The sequence below is a fragment of the Pteropus alecto genome, unplaced genomic scaffold (genome assembly GCF_000325575.1).
Source record: "Pteropus alecto unplaced genomic scaffold, ASM32557v1 scaffold43, whole genome shotgun sequence".
NCBI classification, from domain to species: Eukaryota; Metazoa; Chordata; class Mammalia; order Chiroptera; family Pteropodidae; genus Pteropus; species Pteropus alecto.
In genome coordinates this window covers 7,214,512-7,228,658 of record NW_006435764.1, presented here as the reverse complement: position 1 = coordinate 7,228,658, position 14,147 = coordinate 7,214,512, and the positions used below count along the sequence as shown (strand labels likewise).

The window sequence follows — 14,147 nt, the reverse complement described above, 5'->3', positions numbered from 1 at the left end:
GCCCGGAAGTGAAGTCTCCGCGCTCGTGTGTCGCGCCGGATGAGGCGGGGTTCGGGCGGTTGGCTCCCGCGGCCGCGCTTCCCGGTGGCGAGGGCGCCATGGCGCTGCCCTGGGTGCAGCGCGTCGAGCTCGTGCTGTTCGCCGCCGCCTTCCTGTGCGGGGCCGTGGCGGCCGCGGCGCTGACGCGGACCCAGGTGCGGCGGCGGGACGGGGCCGGCAGTGGGGGCGGGGCGAGCGGGGGGCGGGCCGACCCTGACACCGAGGGACCACTGCTCTGCGGGCCGGGCCTCCCCGAGCCCGGCGAGCGCCCGTCTGCGGCGGAGGTGCATCGGCGCTAATCGCGTTCCATGGCTCCGTCCGCCCAGGTCATACTTCAGTCATTACCTCGCCAAAGGGACAAGTCTTCTGGAGTGTCTTACAGCACCAGACAAAGCCCGGCCTGGTGGCTCCTGCTGCATAACCTTACCTCGGTTCTGAAACGGAGGTCGGTCCAGGCCCTGCCTTCATCCTGAAACCAGACACTATCGTGCTGAGCTACGTCAAGAAATAAAGCTTAGTGTAGTGGAGGTGATTAAGCTACCACCTGATTGCAACAGTGTTTCAAGTGACAAAACAGCGACTATGTAAACCAGAAGCCAGTAGTTTACATTGAGTGTTTACCCCGCCAGGCAATCTTGTTAGTGAACATGGCCTCATTTGATCCCTATAAAGTAGGCACGACTTTACGGATTAGAAAGCATCGGAGATAGCTTTAGGTTACATAAATTCTGGTTTTACTCTAGGATTTCCGCAGAGGGGAGACCAGAACTTGTGAGGCCTCTCCAAAGCTCAGTGTGTTTTATAACCACCGTCTATTTCCTGATCCTTCTGGCCACTGCAGGTTCGATTTGCCCAGCAGGCCCTCTCCTGGCCCAGGAACAGGAACTGAGTGCACAAACTACTCTAGTGTGGCCCTGGGCTAGGTTATCCCTAACACCTGCCATGAGCCTGCATCCGGAGGCACGAACCTGAAATCTAGGACTCAGCAGCTTCTCTCCACAGGGCTCCTTCAGTGGCAGCTGTCCCCTGTATGGTGTGGCCGCCCTGAATCGTTCCTCCCTGGCCTTATCCCGACCCTCAGCCCCTTCCCTCTGCTACTTTGTGGCTGGGGTCTCTGGCCTTCTGGCCCTCTACTGCCTCCTGCTTCTGCTCTTCTGGGTCTACAGCAGCTGCATCGAGGACTCCCACAGGTGACTGCACTGCTCTGAGGGCCAGGGGCTGAGGTGGGAGGAGTCCCACCTCAACTACAGGCTTGTTCTCTCCTCATAGAGGCCGGATGGGGCTCCGCATCGCACTGGCCATCTCCACTATAGCCATCTTCCTGGTCTTAGTGTCTGCCTGTGTCCTTCGATTTGGCACCAGTTCTCTCTGCAACTCCATTGTCTCCCTGAACACTACAACTAGGTAATGGGAAAGGGGGGAAGCCTGGCTGGGGCTGCCTGCCTTCCCTTAGCAGAGATCCTGTGACCCCGCCCCCCCCTTTTTACCCTCATCAGTTATCTCGAAGGGCACCTAGGCACAGGAGTGTTTGTGGTATATCCCCGGTCTCACAACTGTCTTTTGAACTCGCAGCTGCTCTGAAGCTCAGAAAATTCCGTGGACATCTTGGTTGCAGTTCTATTCCAACCTACACAATGCTGAAGTGAGGTCCTGGGATACAGATTCCTAGAAACATCTGTAGTTCTAAAGGTTCCCACCAGGGAGTGGTTGAGGGGAGCTGAAGGGCTTGTCAGCCTGACAGCAAACAGATAAGTGGTGTGTGGGTGGAATTGGATTGAGGTGGCCTCACTCCTGACACCTGTCCCTGTCTCCCACAGAACTCTTCTTGGGTGAATCTGGTACTGTGGTGTGTGGTCCTGGTGCTCCAGGTCATGCAGTGGAAGTCTGAAGCCACCCCATACCGGCCTCTGGAGAGGGGGGACCCCGAGTGGAGCTCTGAGACAGATGCTCTCGTGGGGCCACACCTTTCCCATTCCTGAAGAGAACCCAGAGTGCCTTCTGCAGCCAAAGACTCCGTGCCCAAGTGCCCGCACTCCTCTTCCCCGCTCGGCCCCCTTTTTGCCGGGAGCCTCAGTTTTCCCTCCAGGAAGGAAACATGACGACAGGCCTCCTCCACTTCTCTTCCTACAGCTGTTTTTATACCAAAATATATTACTTTCTTCTTTCATCTTGGCACTGAGTTGTGTTAAAGCACTTGTAGGTAGGTGGATGGGCGGAAAGAGCAAAGGCTAAACAGACGTGTATCACTTACAGGTACATTCAGGTAGCTGCCCTTGGGATGATGCTTTTATTGGCTGTTCATGAGTCTTGGGCCCTCTCATGTGACTCTGGTTGTCACCCCATCCCTAAAGTTCAGTTTTTATTCCCCTCCAGGAGGAGTGAGTGTCCCAGGGTGGTTTTTCACAAGTTACGGTAGGCACCCACAGTGTTGTCAAAGAGTTTCGTGTTGGGGAAATAGCCAGTTTTGTCCAAGAGGAAGTAGAAGCGCCTGCCTTTGACCTTCAGAGGCAACATGGCAGGGACTTCACCCCGGTGGGCCATGCAGGACACTTGGTTCAAAGGAACAGTGAAATGGGCACCAAAGCCAAAGGGGGCATGAGTGGTGAGGGTCACCTGCTTCCCTCCAGCCCGTAGCATCACTGAACGCACAGAGCGGAGGGAGAAGAGAAGACCAGCACCAAGGACCAAGATACCTGCAGGAAAAGCAGATCGGGGTGAGGGGTTTTCACTGGACAGCTAAGCAGCAACCCTTCTAGTGCCCCCTGAATGAAAACAAATGATTGTGATGATAGTAACATTTATTGAGCTCCTCTTATACCCCAGAATCTCGTTACTCATTCCTCCCAACAACCTTAACAGATGTCCATCCCCGTTTTAAATCGAGAGAAAACAGGTCCAGAGCTGAAATAACTTGGTCAAGGTCGCAGTGAGAGGTCAACCTCTCACCCTAGCCCTGTCCGAGGACCCGGCGCTAGGGGGCTTCCATCTCCAGTGCTTCGCACTCCCGTGTGGGATGGCCTTCTCCCCTACCCCCCCACCCCAACACCGAGAGCCAGGAATCCCTTACTCTCCTTGCCTAAGCAGGGAGGGTCGTGCCCAGCCACCCCACGTACCCGTGGTGGGAGGCCAGCCCATGCCTTACCTATGGCGCCACAGCCGACCGCCAGGCCGTAGCGCCAGAGCACGGAGCGCACGTCCAGGCGGCCGCGGCCTGGGAGATCCGCGTCCGAGGCCCGCGCGGGGGCTGGGGGTCGGGTCAAGGCTGCCACGGCCAGGGAGGCCCAGAAGACGCCCTGGCCGGCGCAGAACAGACCGAGGACCGTGAAGAAGCGACCCCGTTCATGCTCGAACAGCAACACGTCTCGTGGCGGAGTCGCGTCGTGCAGGGCTCGGTGCGCCGGTAGGTCCCGCAGAGCGACAAGCAGCCTCGCGGGCCAGCGCCACCCAGACGCGGCCATGGCCCTCCGTGAGGTCGCTTCCGGGGCGGGACTTCCTGCCGGCCGGCCCCGCCTCTCCGAGTCTCCTCCGCAGTCTCTGCGGGCCGGCGTGGGGCGGGCAGCCTCCACCCCGCCTCCCCCACCGTAGGAGTGCGGTAAAAACAATCCAGTGCACAGGACACAAAATACAATATCACTCTTTATCTTAAAAAGTAGGGAGGAGTCTGGGGTTAAGTACACAAAGCACCTCAGTCCTTCAGGTAGTTTAGTGTCAGTTCTACAAAGTAACCTTTGGCTTCCTGGCACCAGTGAGGCTCAATTTTCTGAAAGTCTTCCAGAGTCTTCCAGAAGGCATTGAAGAGAGGGATCCAGCAGCCCTCTCTCCTCGGTCACAGTCACAGAGTGGCCTCGGGCCGGAGTGGAGGAGACAACAACCATGACAAGGAGACATCGATATCCAAGGACTATTTACAGGGGGCTTCTTCCGGGGCAGGACTTGGGATCACTTCATGAACGCCACTTCTGGGATTTCGCCCTTGGCCTTAGAGAAAAAAGAAAGGTCAGTAGAGCCAGGCAGCTCATCCCCCCCGATGCCCTCCCCACCCCCAGATTACCTGACCCTCTTGAAGGCCCAGAGAGCCCTGTCTTTTTGCCATCGTATTCCCAAACTTTACCTTGAGATGAGTAAAGGCCTGGGCAGATCTGGTGTAGTCCCAGTTGTTGTCCTGAAGGCACCTGGAGTCAGGGGAGAACAGGCACCTCCATTAGAACCAAAATGCAGCCACCCAGATCACTAAATGCCAGTTCGGAATCCATTCTACAGAAACATTTGCCTAAGTTTGCCAACAATTACATACATTCTTGCACAATTTATACAAATGAAAAAGTAGCAAAAATCCAAATGTCTATCAATGGTCTACTGAGTACAAAGTATTTAATAGCTATCAAGAAGACTAAAGTAATTTTTATAGTGACAGGAGATGTTCACGGGATAAGTAAAAAAAAATAAGTTGCAGAACAGTATATAAAAAGGAACTTCATTTTGGCTTTAAACTTTGTGCTAATTTACGGATAGGGCACATTTTTTTATAGACCGTAATTTTTAAGCAATAAAAAGTTTTGGCTTTTAAAATTTCAGGAGCACTTATTATTCGCTACCTCGGTTTACCCCTATTCCTACACATGCCCAGGACTCACTTCTGGGACCACTCAAGGTTCATGCCAGACTGGGTAGAGAACGCCTGCAGCATTTCCTGCTGCTCTGGGGAGAGGGTGGGCACGGGGCTGGAGGAAGGCGTGGGCGCAGGCATGGCGAAAGCTCTTTGGATCTCGTCAGGGCTGGCATTCCGCACAAACAGCTCGTCGTTTACGATGCACAGCCTTGGGGACAAAAAGCACCTTAGCTACACAGATAACCTCATCCTCCCCAAATCATTCCTATTCTCACTGACACCTGACACTCAGATTCTTTCAATACCTACGAGAGCCCCTGCCACTCTTAGCTATTACCTTGTATCATTTTATTGATATGGCCTTTCCCATATCAAACACACTAGAATTATACATTCTGCCCCAAAACATGGACAGTTCTTATCTTTACAACAGACTCAGGAAGTGAACAGTTACACCACTTTCCAGATGAGGGAACCGGCCCTTAGCCAGAAGTGCTGGAGCCAGGCTGAGAAACCCAGCCAGCTCCACTCCAGAGCCAAGCTCTTCGCTACGGGAGCTCCCTCTCTCCTCTGGTTCCCTGTTACCTTCCTGAAATTCTGAAAATACCTTGAGGACTGACTCCGCCCCTGCCTTCAATTCCCACATGGCCACGGACTGGGACCGGGACCCCACGCAGTAAGCCAAACTCTCACCCTGAATTGCTGGCCGGAACAGCGACGAAGGTCCGCGTGAAGGCTCGCAAAGAATCCCGAGACTTTCCATCCACTGCAAAAACAATGGCAATGACCCCTGAGTCGCTCACGCTTTATGTTTACAAACCGCTTCTCAAATTGTGGTCTTATTTGATACAAAGAACCCCAAGTGGGCCAGACAGGGATGACTATGTGTGTGCAGAGGAGCAGAGGTGGGGAGGAGTGTCAGAGGTCAGAAAAAAACAATAACAACACTGTTATCCCACGGATAGAGTATTCATGTGCCAGGCCTTGTGTCAGCGCTTTTTAAGTCACTCCATTTACTCTCCAGAGATGGCTATTACTAACCCCCCTTTACAAGTAAAGAATCTGAGGCTCGGGAGTAATGACACATCGGACCAAGGTTGGGATGGATGCTCAGACCTGTCTGTCTCCGAAGTCTGTGTCCTAATCACGGGCTTTCCCACAGCCCAGACAGGAAAGGCAGGCGGAGAGGGGAGGCCAAATGAAGGTGACTTGGGGAAGAACAGGAGCAAGAAGTCAGGGAAGAAGAGGGGAGAGAAGGCAGCAGGGCAGCTGAGAAAGGCCCTAGCTGGGGGAAGAACCATCCTCAGACAGGACTGCTAAGGTTCTCACCTTCCTTGAAGACTCCATTCACAGAAAAACACAGCAGCGTGTTCTGAAAGAGAAGCAGCAGCAGTTGCCACGCAGGCCCCAGGCCCAGCCGGAGCCTGGCCTCTCAACCGCCCCTTCCCTGTTCCGACTGTCAGGGAGGAAGTCCGTGCTTACTGTTTGGGCGCTTATGTCCACCACGAAGGAATTGACATCGTGCTGAGTTTTGGGCAACTCGTTGAGGAAGGCGACGACGTTGAGCCGTGTGTGCTTCAGCAGCCGGAACCGCATGGCTGGGGGCAGGGGAGCAGCCGAGGTTAGGGGCTGCCACACGCTCCTGGGCCCCTGACAGTTTCCTTCCCATTCCCTTCTCCCATCCTGTTTTGTTCACGTCACACACTTACTAGGGTCTTTAAGCTTCTTCACATCCCTGCTATCCTTGAAGTACTCGCCCAAATTGCTTCTGGGGAATAAAAGCAAAGGGAGGCAGTGGTCAGAGCACTGTGGAGCGCGGACACTAGCAGATGCTGGCCTGGGCATGCCGAGAAACTCTGGTCCTGGGCAGGTCCTGGGATGTGATACTCACCGGGCAGGGTTCTGCGGGGTGAAAGGGATGCTCAGGGAGCAGCAGGCCCCATCATGGTAGGCATCCAGGAGCCGCTGCCGGTTTCCAGAGTCATAAATTGCATAGTACCTGCGGGGAAAAACAAAAGGGAAGGTCTGTGCTCCACAGTCTGCATCCAGAAGGGGACCTGATAGTCCTCAAGAGTGAGCGTGCTGGGGCCAGCCCACCCCTGCCCGACCTCCAGGGCCCTGGGATACTTACTGCTGCAAGAAGTGCAGGACCAGATTCTTCAGGGTCTCTGTCCCAAAATAGCTTCCCTGGAATCAAACAGCTGTTAGGACCAGGCACTGATCTCTCCTCCCAACACAAGTTCTAGCTCTGCCCACTCTCTCACCTTGCACGGTGGTAACATCGTCGGTGCTTCAACATCGAAGGCAATTGGCGGGGGTAACTCGTGGCCATCCTGCCGAAAGGAAGTGAAAGGTGGCGGTGTAAACCCGAGAAAAAAGACGGGGTGAGGAATAAGATGGAAAAACTAACAGAAAGAGGTCAGAAGTCAAGTGGAAAAGAGACAAGAAAGGGTCCTGGAATCCTGATAGCAGGTATTTTTCTGGGAAGGATAGCTTTTGTTGGATTCGCAAAGGGCTCCATGTCCCCAAGTTAATGGTCCTACAAAGGTACGTTAGGCAAGACCTTGGTGGTGAGAGATGCTACGACTGTTAGAAGAGAACGAAAAAAGTTTCGGACTTACCAGGCGTAGTAATTTGGGAAATCGTTCGCGAATAGTGCTGTCAAGAACGGGACAGAAGTGAGTGATGCTTCAGAGCCACCATGCCTCCTGGACTGCTCTAGGAGCAAATATACCAACACCCGAGGGACAGCCCATCCCATCTTGCTCATCCTCTCACTCCTCCCAAGCCTCTGAGCTCCAAGAAAAACGGCCCCACTCCCCACCTTACCTGGGGCACCCGGAAATGGCTGCCTTGAAGGCTGACTCTTCTCTCTGCCTGATCCCGACGGCTGCAGGAGCAGCACACCCAGGCTTTAAGCCCGGGGCCTCCTCCCCCTCACTGCCCCCCTTACCTTCTACCTACTCACCTGTGCAGCCCCGGGAGGAGGGAATGGGGTGGGAGCCCAGGGGCTCCGCTGCCTCAACAGGTATCCATCAGTTCTGCCAGGTCTGGCCGTGGCCAAGACCAAAACACACCACAGGGATGGCACGGGATGTTGGGGCAGGGAGATGAGCAAGACAGGGATCAGGAGGAGGGGAGGCAAAGGAGGAAGCAAAGAAAGAAAAAAGGAACAAAGAAAGAGAAAAGGTAGGACGGGGCAGGGACAAGGGAGAGATGGGAGAGAGAGAGGGGAGTGGAGAGAAGGAGGAAAGAAAGAGCGAAAGAACTACAAGGCAAGGAAGCGTTCTGAAAAACGGGAGCGGAGCGGGGCAGGCACCTGACACAGCCCTTTCCTTCAGCCGCCCTTCCCTGCGGTCCAAGGCAGAAATGGCAAACAAGTCGTTGCTGCAGCGAGAGGGCAGCTGCGGTCGGCCAGGTCTCTGTCTGCTACCTGGGTCCCGGTCTGAGCTGGGCGTGGGAAGCAAAGCAGCCATGGGGGCGGGAGACCTCCCTCAGAAGGGGTGAGGGTTCAGGCCCCTGCAAAGTTGGGGGGGTGAGGGTCTATGCCCCACCTCTGTTGGCCCCCAAGTTCTCTCCTGATGGCCCCTCTGCGACTGTGCCTGTCTTAGGTTGTTCCTTCCCTGAGGAATCTTACCCGTCTCTGGCTAACCAGCCATCCTCCGGGGCCAAGCAGGGTGATGTGAGGTGTGCAAGTGAGGGAGGGGCAGCGCCCCCGTGAGGGTCAGTTGTGTCTCCTTGGTAGCCTATGCCCCCGTGGCCTCCACGCCCAGCACCTGCCTTGGGATTCCCTCGCCCGCTGGCGGGGCCCCGGCTCTGGTCACATTTCTTGGGGAACCCAGGTTTCTTCTCCAGGGAGGGCCCAGCTCAGCACTGGGCAAGAGAGACAGACTGCATGGCACCAGCCACGAGGAGGCCTCAACCTCAGCGTGGGCAGGAAAGCCCAGGCAACATCTGTAGGCAAGTGGATCGTGAGAAGAGGGTCCCTCTTGACAAAAGGACAAGAGGGGCCGAGACAGGACAAAGGAGGGACGGCCCAGCAGCAGGAAGTCCCAGGGTGGAGGGCTTTCTCAGCCCAGGGATACCAGGCTCTTGGCACAAGACAACTCCATGTACGGGGGCACATACGAGACACCCCGATGATGGTAGAAAAGGGGAGATGTCCTTCCTGGAACAACAGGGTGGGGAGATTCTAGAAAAGGCTGTGTTCAGAAGAAAGAAGAAAAGCTGTAGAACCAGCAAACACACAGTCAGGTAAAAAGAAGGGAAAGGAGATGTGGGACAAAGCTGGGCGACATGGGCAGATGACAGGGAGGAACACGTGATCCTCCCAAAGGACAGGTGGTTCCAGCTCAGGGCTGCACATCTCCTGCAGACGGGCACTGGTCAGGGTGCATTAGCTCAGCCTCCCAGGGGGTGAAGGTCCCCAGGAGGGGAGACAGAGACTACAACTGACCTGATGTAGGTGGACTGGTCCCGAAAAGTGTCGCATAGGGGGTTTCCTTCGAGCCACAGCTCTTCCAGCTTCAGCCCTTTCACCTTGTCCAATTCCCACTCAGACTTCAACTGCAAAGGATGGGAGGAAGGCAAGAAAGAGACCGTGGTAAAGAGAGCCAGCGAGATCCCCACACCACGCCACTTTCATCTCTTAAGTTCCTTCCTTCGCCTCTTGCCACCAGCAGGCAAGTCCCCTCCACCCTCTGCCCACCACAACCAAAACACAACCAAGTCTCAACTCTCACCTCGTTTCCGGAGAGGTTTAGGATCTTTAGGTTGGGTGCTTTCTGCACAATGCTGGACATGTCGTCCAGCCTGTATAGCTTGTTACTGCTCAAGTTCAAGGACAATAGCTGTGGGGAGAGAAGACTTTAGAGGCAGCACCACCAGGAAGGGGATCGGAGACTGATCTGCCTCCCGACCCCATCCAATCTATCCCACTCTGCTTCCTCCCATCTATTAACGGGGCAAAAGCCTCACCTCAGGGATGTTCTCCTCAATGATTCGCAGAGTAGCTGCCATACAGCTTCTACGATTCAGGACAACATCAATGTTCTGGGCCACCAGATCTTCAGGAAGGAAAGGGGAGTGAGAGCGCTTGCCTAGGCCAGGATCGGCACCAAACCATTCTCAAACTTTCCCTGCCTGAAAGATCCTCCTCTGTCTCTGCCTATCTGAGAATCACTGCCATCAACCTTACCTGGGTCTGAACGGAGGCCCTTGAGGTCAAGTGCTTGTTGGGAGCCATCATATCGTTTACTCATGATCAGCTACAGAGAAAGTAAGAGTTTTCAGTGGTCAGGTCACTGCAGTTGTGAGCAGGCGGTGGGGAATGTGAGAACCACTAGGACTGGGGTGGAAACGCGTGACTTGAGTCTACCTCACCTTTAGCTGCTCTACTTGCTCTGGCTTCAGTTCATTCTGTACAGTAAGGGGTGGAGGAGAGGAGTTGATGATGATGGATATCTGCAGAGAAGACACAAGGGCACGGTGAACTCTAGGGAAACCTAAGTACCAGGAACAAGACCCAGTGCCCTGAGCAGCGATCCCTGCCTCCAGCCATGCTAGAAGCCAGGCCCTTTATACACACCCTTCGGTTTTCTTGATCCAAAATCTTATAGTTGACAGCCTTTAATGCAGAGGCAGTACTGGCATCCTCAACAAAAAACTGGGCCCTTGTGTTTTCATAGTGAAACTACAAGAAGAGAAAATGAGAGCATTAGACTTGGAGCCCAGAGCCCCTGGCCCACCTGGCCCCGCTTCCTTCCTTGGTGCTCAGCCAGCCACTCAGGCCTAATCTTACCTCAATGGGGGTAAAAGGAACACTGCACTTGCTCTGAATCATATTCAGGAGCCACGACTTGTCATATTTTCTGCCATAAGGAATCTACATGAAAGAAAGAGCACAATATGTAACTAAGGCTAGACAGGAAATTCAATCTATTGCTTCACATAGTTTGCCAAACTTTAAGATTTTCTAAAGAAAGCACCAGGTAAAGGCTTTCCACTGGAGCCAGACATGGATTCCTTAACCTCCTTTCTCTTTATACTTATATTCACCAAAAGAATGAAATTGTCTGACTCAAAGTCCCAAGATATTATTTATACCTTGCCTGCCCCTGAGAAATCAACCTCCCCAACTCAGCTTGAGCCAAATGGAGACATCCAGTTATCACATTTTCCTTTAGATGGCCTTTCCTTCCTCCCATCCTGCCTATCCTTCCTACTCCTTTTCTGAACCTTCCTTTGGGTGTTCTAAGGCATTGATTCCTTTATTTTTTTTACACCTACAGCATCTAGTCTTCCTAGGTGGTCTCCCATCCAAGTACTAACCAGGCCCGACCCTGCTCAGCTTCTGAAATCAGACGGGATCGGGCTTGTTCAGGGTGGCATGGCCGTAGACAGACACTGATTCTTAGGAGAAAGGATGGATACCTGACTGTGGAGTAAACAGCTGAGAAGACTAACTTGGTGGAGTGATGAGGAAGCACCTTAACTCTGAGCCCAGCCCCCATCTCCCCTGCACCATCTCTTCCCAAGACACTCACTGTAATCTTAAACCAGTTCTTCGAGGTCCCGTCCTGGCTGGTGCCGGCCCCTCCTCTCTGCGGAGGAGCTCTGTCTCGCCGCACAGTAACATGAATGCGGTCTCGATCGTGCCAATTATCACCCCGACGGTTGGGTCGTGCAGTATAGGGGTTGCTGTGTGGAAGTAGAGAATACAATGTCCATAAACACAAGAGCTGTCTTCTCGAAGACCCTGCTGCACTGTTATTAGGACTACAACTGAGACTGTTCAACCATTAAGCTGGTTCTGGCAATTCTCGCTCTGGTAGGTAGGAAGACAAATGACGTGGACAGTAAAAGGGCTATATAAATGAATGAGTCAATAATTCAAACCAGATCAAATAGCTACTTACTATCGTACTCGGGGAACATCCTGGGCATCGCTCATTGCCACATCTCTGTCATCTTCTTCAAGGCGGGAAGATCGAATGCCAGCACCTCCTCTTCCAGACCTACGGTTTCCCTCACCACACTTCCACCGGAAAGGACCCCGGCCTTTCTTTCTTCTTTGAGGGAAACTAACACGATCATCATGCTCTGGAGTTGGAAACAGAACACAAATTAAAAGACGCATCACTGGTCCAGCTGCCCTGCTGTGGCAATCACAGTACCCAGCACCCTGCACTATCAGGGTGAGATACACACTAACTATAGAGGCCACCACCACGCAAACTCCTCCGCCTGTCCAGAGAAAGAACCCTCTCTGTGGGATGGCAGCAACAGGGAAATATCACTGGGAAACTCCAGGGCTTTTGAAAAATGAAGCAGAAACTGGAACTACAGAGAAGAGAAATGTAACGTGGAAGTGTGAGTGATCTAAAAGTAGAACTGGACACAACTCAGACCCCCTGAAAAGTCATCCAAAATCTGCTTTCACTCAGCCTTCCAAATCTACTTAACCCTACTCAATATTTGGATGATGACCTCTCTCCCACCTTCTTAAACCAATCCATCACAATGATTACATCAACTTTCAGCAAAGGATGATTCTTCTGCCTATACAGTACAAATGTCAGTTGCAAAAAAAAAAAAAAAAAAGAAAACCCGAACTTATAGGGCTTCTTTAAAACTCTTGTTCTCAAGTTTTGGGAGTGAGTACTTTACTTCCTTGGCCAGAAATGCCTTTGAACTCAGAAAACAAATCGTAGATGCAAGCTCCAGTGGTAACTAGGGTGCTTAAGCAAGGGTTCTCAAAAGCTGTCCAAAAATATGACCCTCTGACTCCTGGTGTGTAGGAATGGCTTCTTAAAAAAAGACTTATGACTCCCCAAAAAGGTCTGTTTAATGCTCAGTACTCTGCAAACAATGAACTTCAAGAAATGAATCCAGAAAAAAATAAACAGAAGGCACAGCTAACAGTCACTGAGAACTTTCTCCAGTGCCAGGCACTCGATATGAATGATCTCATTTTAACACACACACACACACACACACACACACACACACACACACACGAATACAAACTTAGTAGGTACTGTTTCTACCTGAATTAAAGGGGTGGAAAATGAGGCCTGAGAGCTTAACTCACTCAAGCTTGGTGTAGCCAACTCAGGATTGAAACCTTGGCTGTCATGTACTCCAAATGACTACTCTGGACCCAGGGTAATGCCTGGTCGAGAACATCGAGTTGGTGTGTAGGTCTAAAATATTAAACCAACGCTGCAGGACGAAGTGGGGGGGAGGGTAAGACCCACTGGACGCGATAGAAAATAGGACACAGGTAGCCCATGAGCAGGGCACTGACTCACATTAAAAGAGTCTGGCCGCCAAACTGAACTGACAGGGATCCACCGCCCACAAAGTTCAAAGGAATCTCGTCACCCCACCGCCGAGCCACCCGCTCCGAGCCGCAGCTCCTCGCAACGCCAGGATTCCGGAGTCAACAACACGGGCGCCCTCCCTCGAGTCCGGCCGGGCCCCTGGGCTGCCTCGCCCCCGGCCCGCGCCGCTGCCGTTCCCCGCGGACGCCGACCCCTCGCGGCCTCCTGCCTCTGCTGCGGCCTAGGCCGGCGCTGCCCACCTGGGCCGCAATCGCCCCGCTCCCCGACATGGGGCCAGCACTGACCGTTGTATGACTTCCCCCCGTCCGCCATGGCACAGCGAAAAGCAGGGCGGGCTCAGGCGCGGGCCACAACGCCACCAAACGTCCGAACGCTCAGGCGCTCCAGGTCGAAGTGCTCCTACGCCCGGCGCCACCGCATTTATCTGGCCAAACGCGCGGCGCGCAGTCGACGTCCCCAGGTGGTGGGCGGTGCCGCCGAGAGGTAGCGCACAGCCCGCTGCGCATGCGCACTGGGCGAGCAGCAGAGCTGGGGGCGGGGCTCGGCCGCTTCACGCCCCGCCCAAGACGAGCTCGCCAAACTTTAGGTAGGGGTTAGTTCGCGTCGCCGCCTGCTTTTATCCGTCCGCCGCTACTGCCAGCACCTCGAGGGGTAGCGCTGGAGCTGGGCGCGGGCTGCTGAAGCCCAGCACCTCGAGAGGAATGGGAAAGAGGGGTCACACGAAGGTTTCCCAAGGAATTGGAGACCCGGACCTCAGAGCGGGAGTGATGGTTCAGACCCCTAGGGGGATCCAGCCAGCGTTATCTCACCCCAGCTCTCTGCCAGGTATGGATCTATGCTTTGGTTTCCTCGCCTGTAAAATGGATTTTCAGGAAAAATTAAACTAAACATAAGCTCCGAGAGAGCATAAATGGCTTTTTTCTTCAGCGCCTGACTCAGCACCGTGACTGGCACATAGCAGGAACTCAACAAATATTTGTGAAACAAATGAATTTCTGATCTATGCATCCCTCGACGAAGATTTGCGGAATCAAATGAGAGGCTGCGTTTGTCAGGCTTTGGCGAGCAATTGGCTTCACAAACCTCCCCACCCACTACTGATGTGCTGTGCTAGGCCCACATAGTGTACCAACTGGGTAGTAAAGATTCATTCT

At 53.7% G+C, this 14,147-nt stretch overlaps 4 protein-coding genes and 1 pseudogene across 4 annotated transcripts in view; 2 read left to right on the top strand and 3 right to left on the bottom strand.

Annotated features, from left to right (window-relative positions):
• Positions 1 to 43, top strand: part of TAF6L (TATA-box binding protein associated factor 6 like) — a 10,004-nt gene extending 9,961 nt beyond the window's left edge. Inside the window, 1 exon segment of the mRNA XM_025046303.1 lies at positions 15 to 43. Within this exon segment, the coding sequence (XP_024902071.1) occupies positions 15 to 43 (29 nt within the window).
• TMEM179B (transmembrane protein 179B) lies at positions 38 to 2,210 on the top strand. The gene is made up of 5 exons (XM_006911191.3): positions 38 to 194; positions 1,042 to 1,229; positions 1,309 to 1,443; positions 1,612 to 1,681; positions 1,857 to 2,210. The coding sequence occupies exons 1-5, from the start codon at positions 99 to 101 to the stop codon at positions 2,016 to 2,018; spliced, it is 651 nt and encodes a 216-aa protein (XP_006911253.1). The 5' UTR covers positions 38 to 98; the 3' UTR covers positions 2,019 to 2,210.
• Positions 2,211 to 2,297: 87 nt separating this feature from the next.
• Positions 2,298 to 3,633, bottom strand: TMEM223 (transmembrane protein 223). Its single transcript, XM_006911190.3, has 2 exons — positions 3,182 to 3,633; positions 2,298 to 2,732 (listed from the first exon to the last, which is right to left on the bottom strand). Exons 1-2 carry the CDS (start codon positions 3,495 to 3,497, stop codon positions 2,440 to 2,442), a joined length of 609 nt encoding a protein of 202 aa, XP_006911252.1. The 5' UTR covers positions 3,498 to 3,633; the 3' UTR covers positions 2,298 to 2,439.
• Positions 3,634 to 3,657: 24 nt separating this feature from the next.
• On the bottom strand, positions 3,658 to 13,448 carry NXF1 (nuclear RNA export factor 1). Its single transcript, XM_006911189.3, has 21 exons — positions 13,278 to 13,448; positions 11,566 to 11,749; positions 11,194 to 11,347; positions 10,449 to 10,532; positions 10,236 to 10,340; positions 10,031 to 10,111; positions 9,846 to 9,915; positions 9,626 to 9,714; positions 9,391 to 9,498; positions 9,105 to 9,214; positions 7,270 to 7,306; positions 6,913 to 6,981; positions 6,780 to 6,835; positions 6,540 to 6,647; positions 6,358 to 6,416; positions 6,131 to 6,246; positions 5,978 to 6,020; positions 5,342 to 5,414; positions 4,674 to 4,856; positions 4,151 to 4,211; positions 3,658 to 4,017 (listed from the first exon to the last, which is right to left on the bottom strand). The coding sequence occupies exons 1-21, from the start codon at positions 13,303 to 13,305 to the stop codon at positions 3,979 to 3,981; spliced, it is 1,857 nt and encodes a 618-aa protein (XP_006911251.1). The 5' UTR covers positions 13,306 to 13,448; the 3' UTR covers positions 3,658 to 3,978.
• Positions 10,930 to 11,048, bottom strand: LOC112479240 (annotated as a pseudogene).
• Positions 13,449 to 14,147: the final 699 nt, after the last annotated feature.

What these genes read in the sequence shown, in the direction of transcription:
- TMEM223 (XM_006911190.3), bottom strand. Translation starts at nt 3,497, where the DNA reads ATGGCCGCGTCTGGGTGGCGCTGGCCCGCGAGGCTGCTTGTCGCTCTG. An exon ending in GGTCGGCTGTGGCGCCATAG is followed by an intron (nt 2,733 to 3,181) that starts GTAAGGCATGGG and finishes CTTTTCCTGCAG; the next exon opens with GTATCTTGGTCCTTGGTGCT.
- TMEM179B (XM_006911191.3), top strand. Translation starts at nt 99, where the DNA reads ATGGCGCTGCCCTGGGTGCAGCGCGTCGAGCTCGTGCTGTTCGCCGCC. An exon ending in CGGCGCTGACGCGGACCCAG is followed by an intron (nt 195 to 1,041) that starts GTGCGGCGGCGG and finishes TTCTCTCCACAG; the next exon opens with GGCTCCTTCAGTGGCAGCTG. An exon ending in CCAACCTACACAATGCTGAA is followed by an intron (nt 1,682 to 1,856) that starts GTGAGGTCCTGG and finishes TGTCTCCCACAG; the next exon opens with AACTCTTCTTGGGTGAATCT.
- NXF1 (XM_006911189.3), bottom strand. Translation starts at nt 13,305, where the DNA reads ATGGCGGACGGGGGGAAGTCATACAACG. An exon ending in TTGAGGAGAACATCCCTGAG is followed by an intron (nt 9,499 to 9,625) that starts GTGAGGCTTTTG and finishes CTCTCCCCACAG; the next exon opens with CTATTGTCCTTGAACTTGAG. An exon ending in CGATGTTACCACCGTGCAAG is followed by an intron (nt 6,836 to 6,912) that starts GTGAGAGAGTGG and finishes GTTTGATTCCAG; the next exon opens with GGAAGCTATTTTGGGACAGA.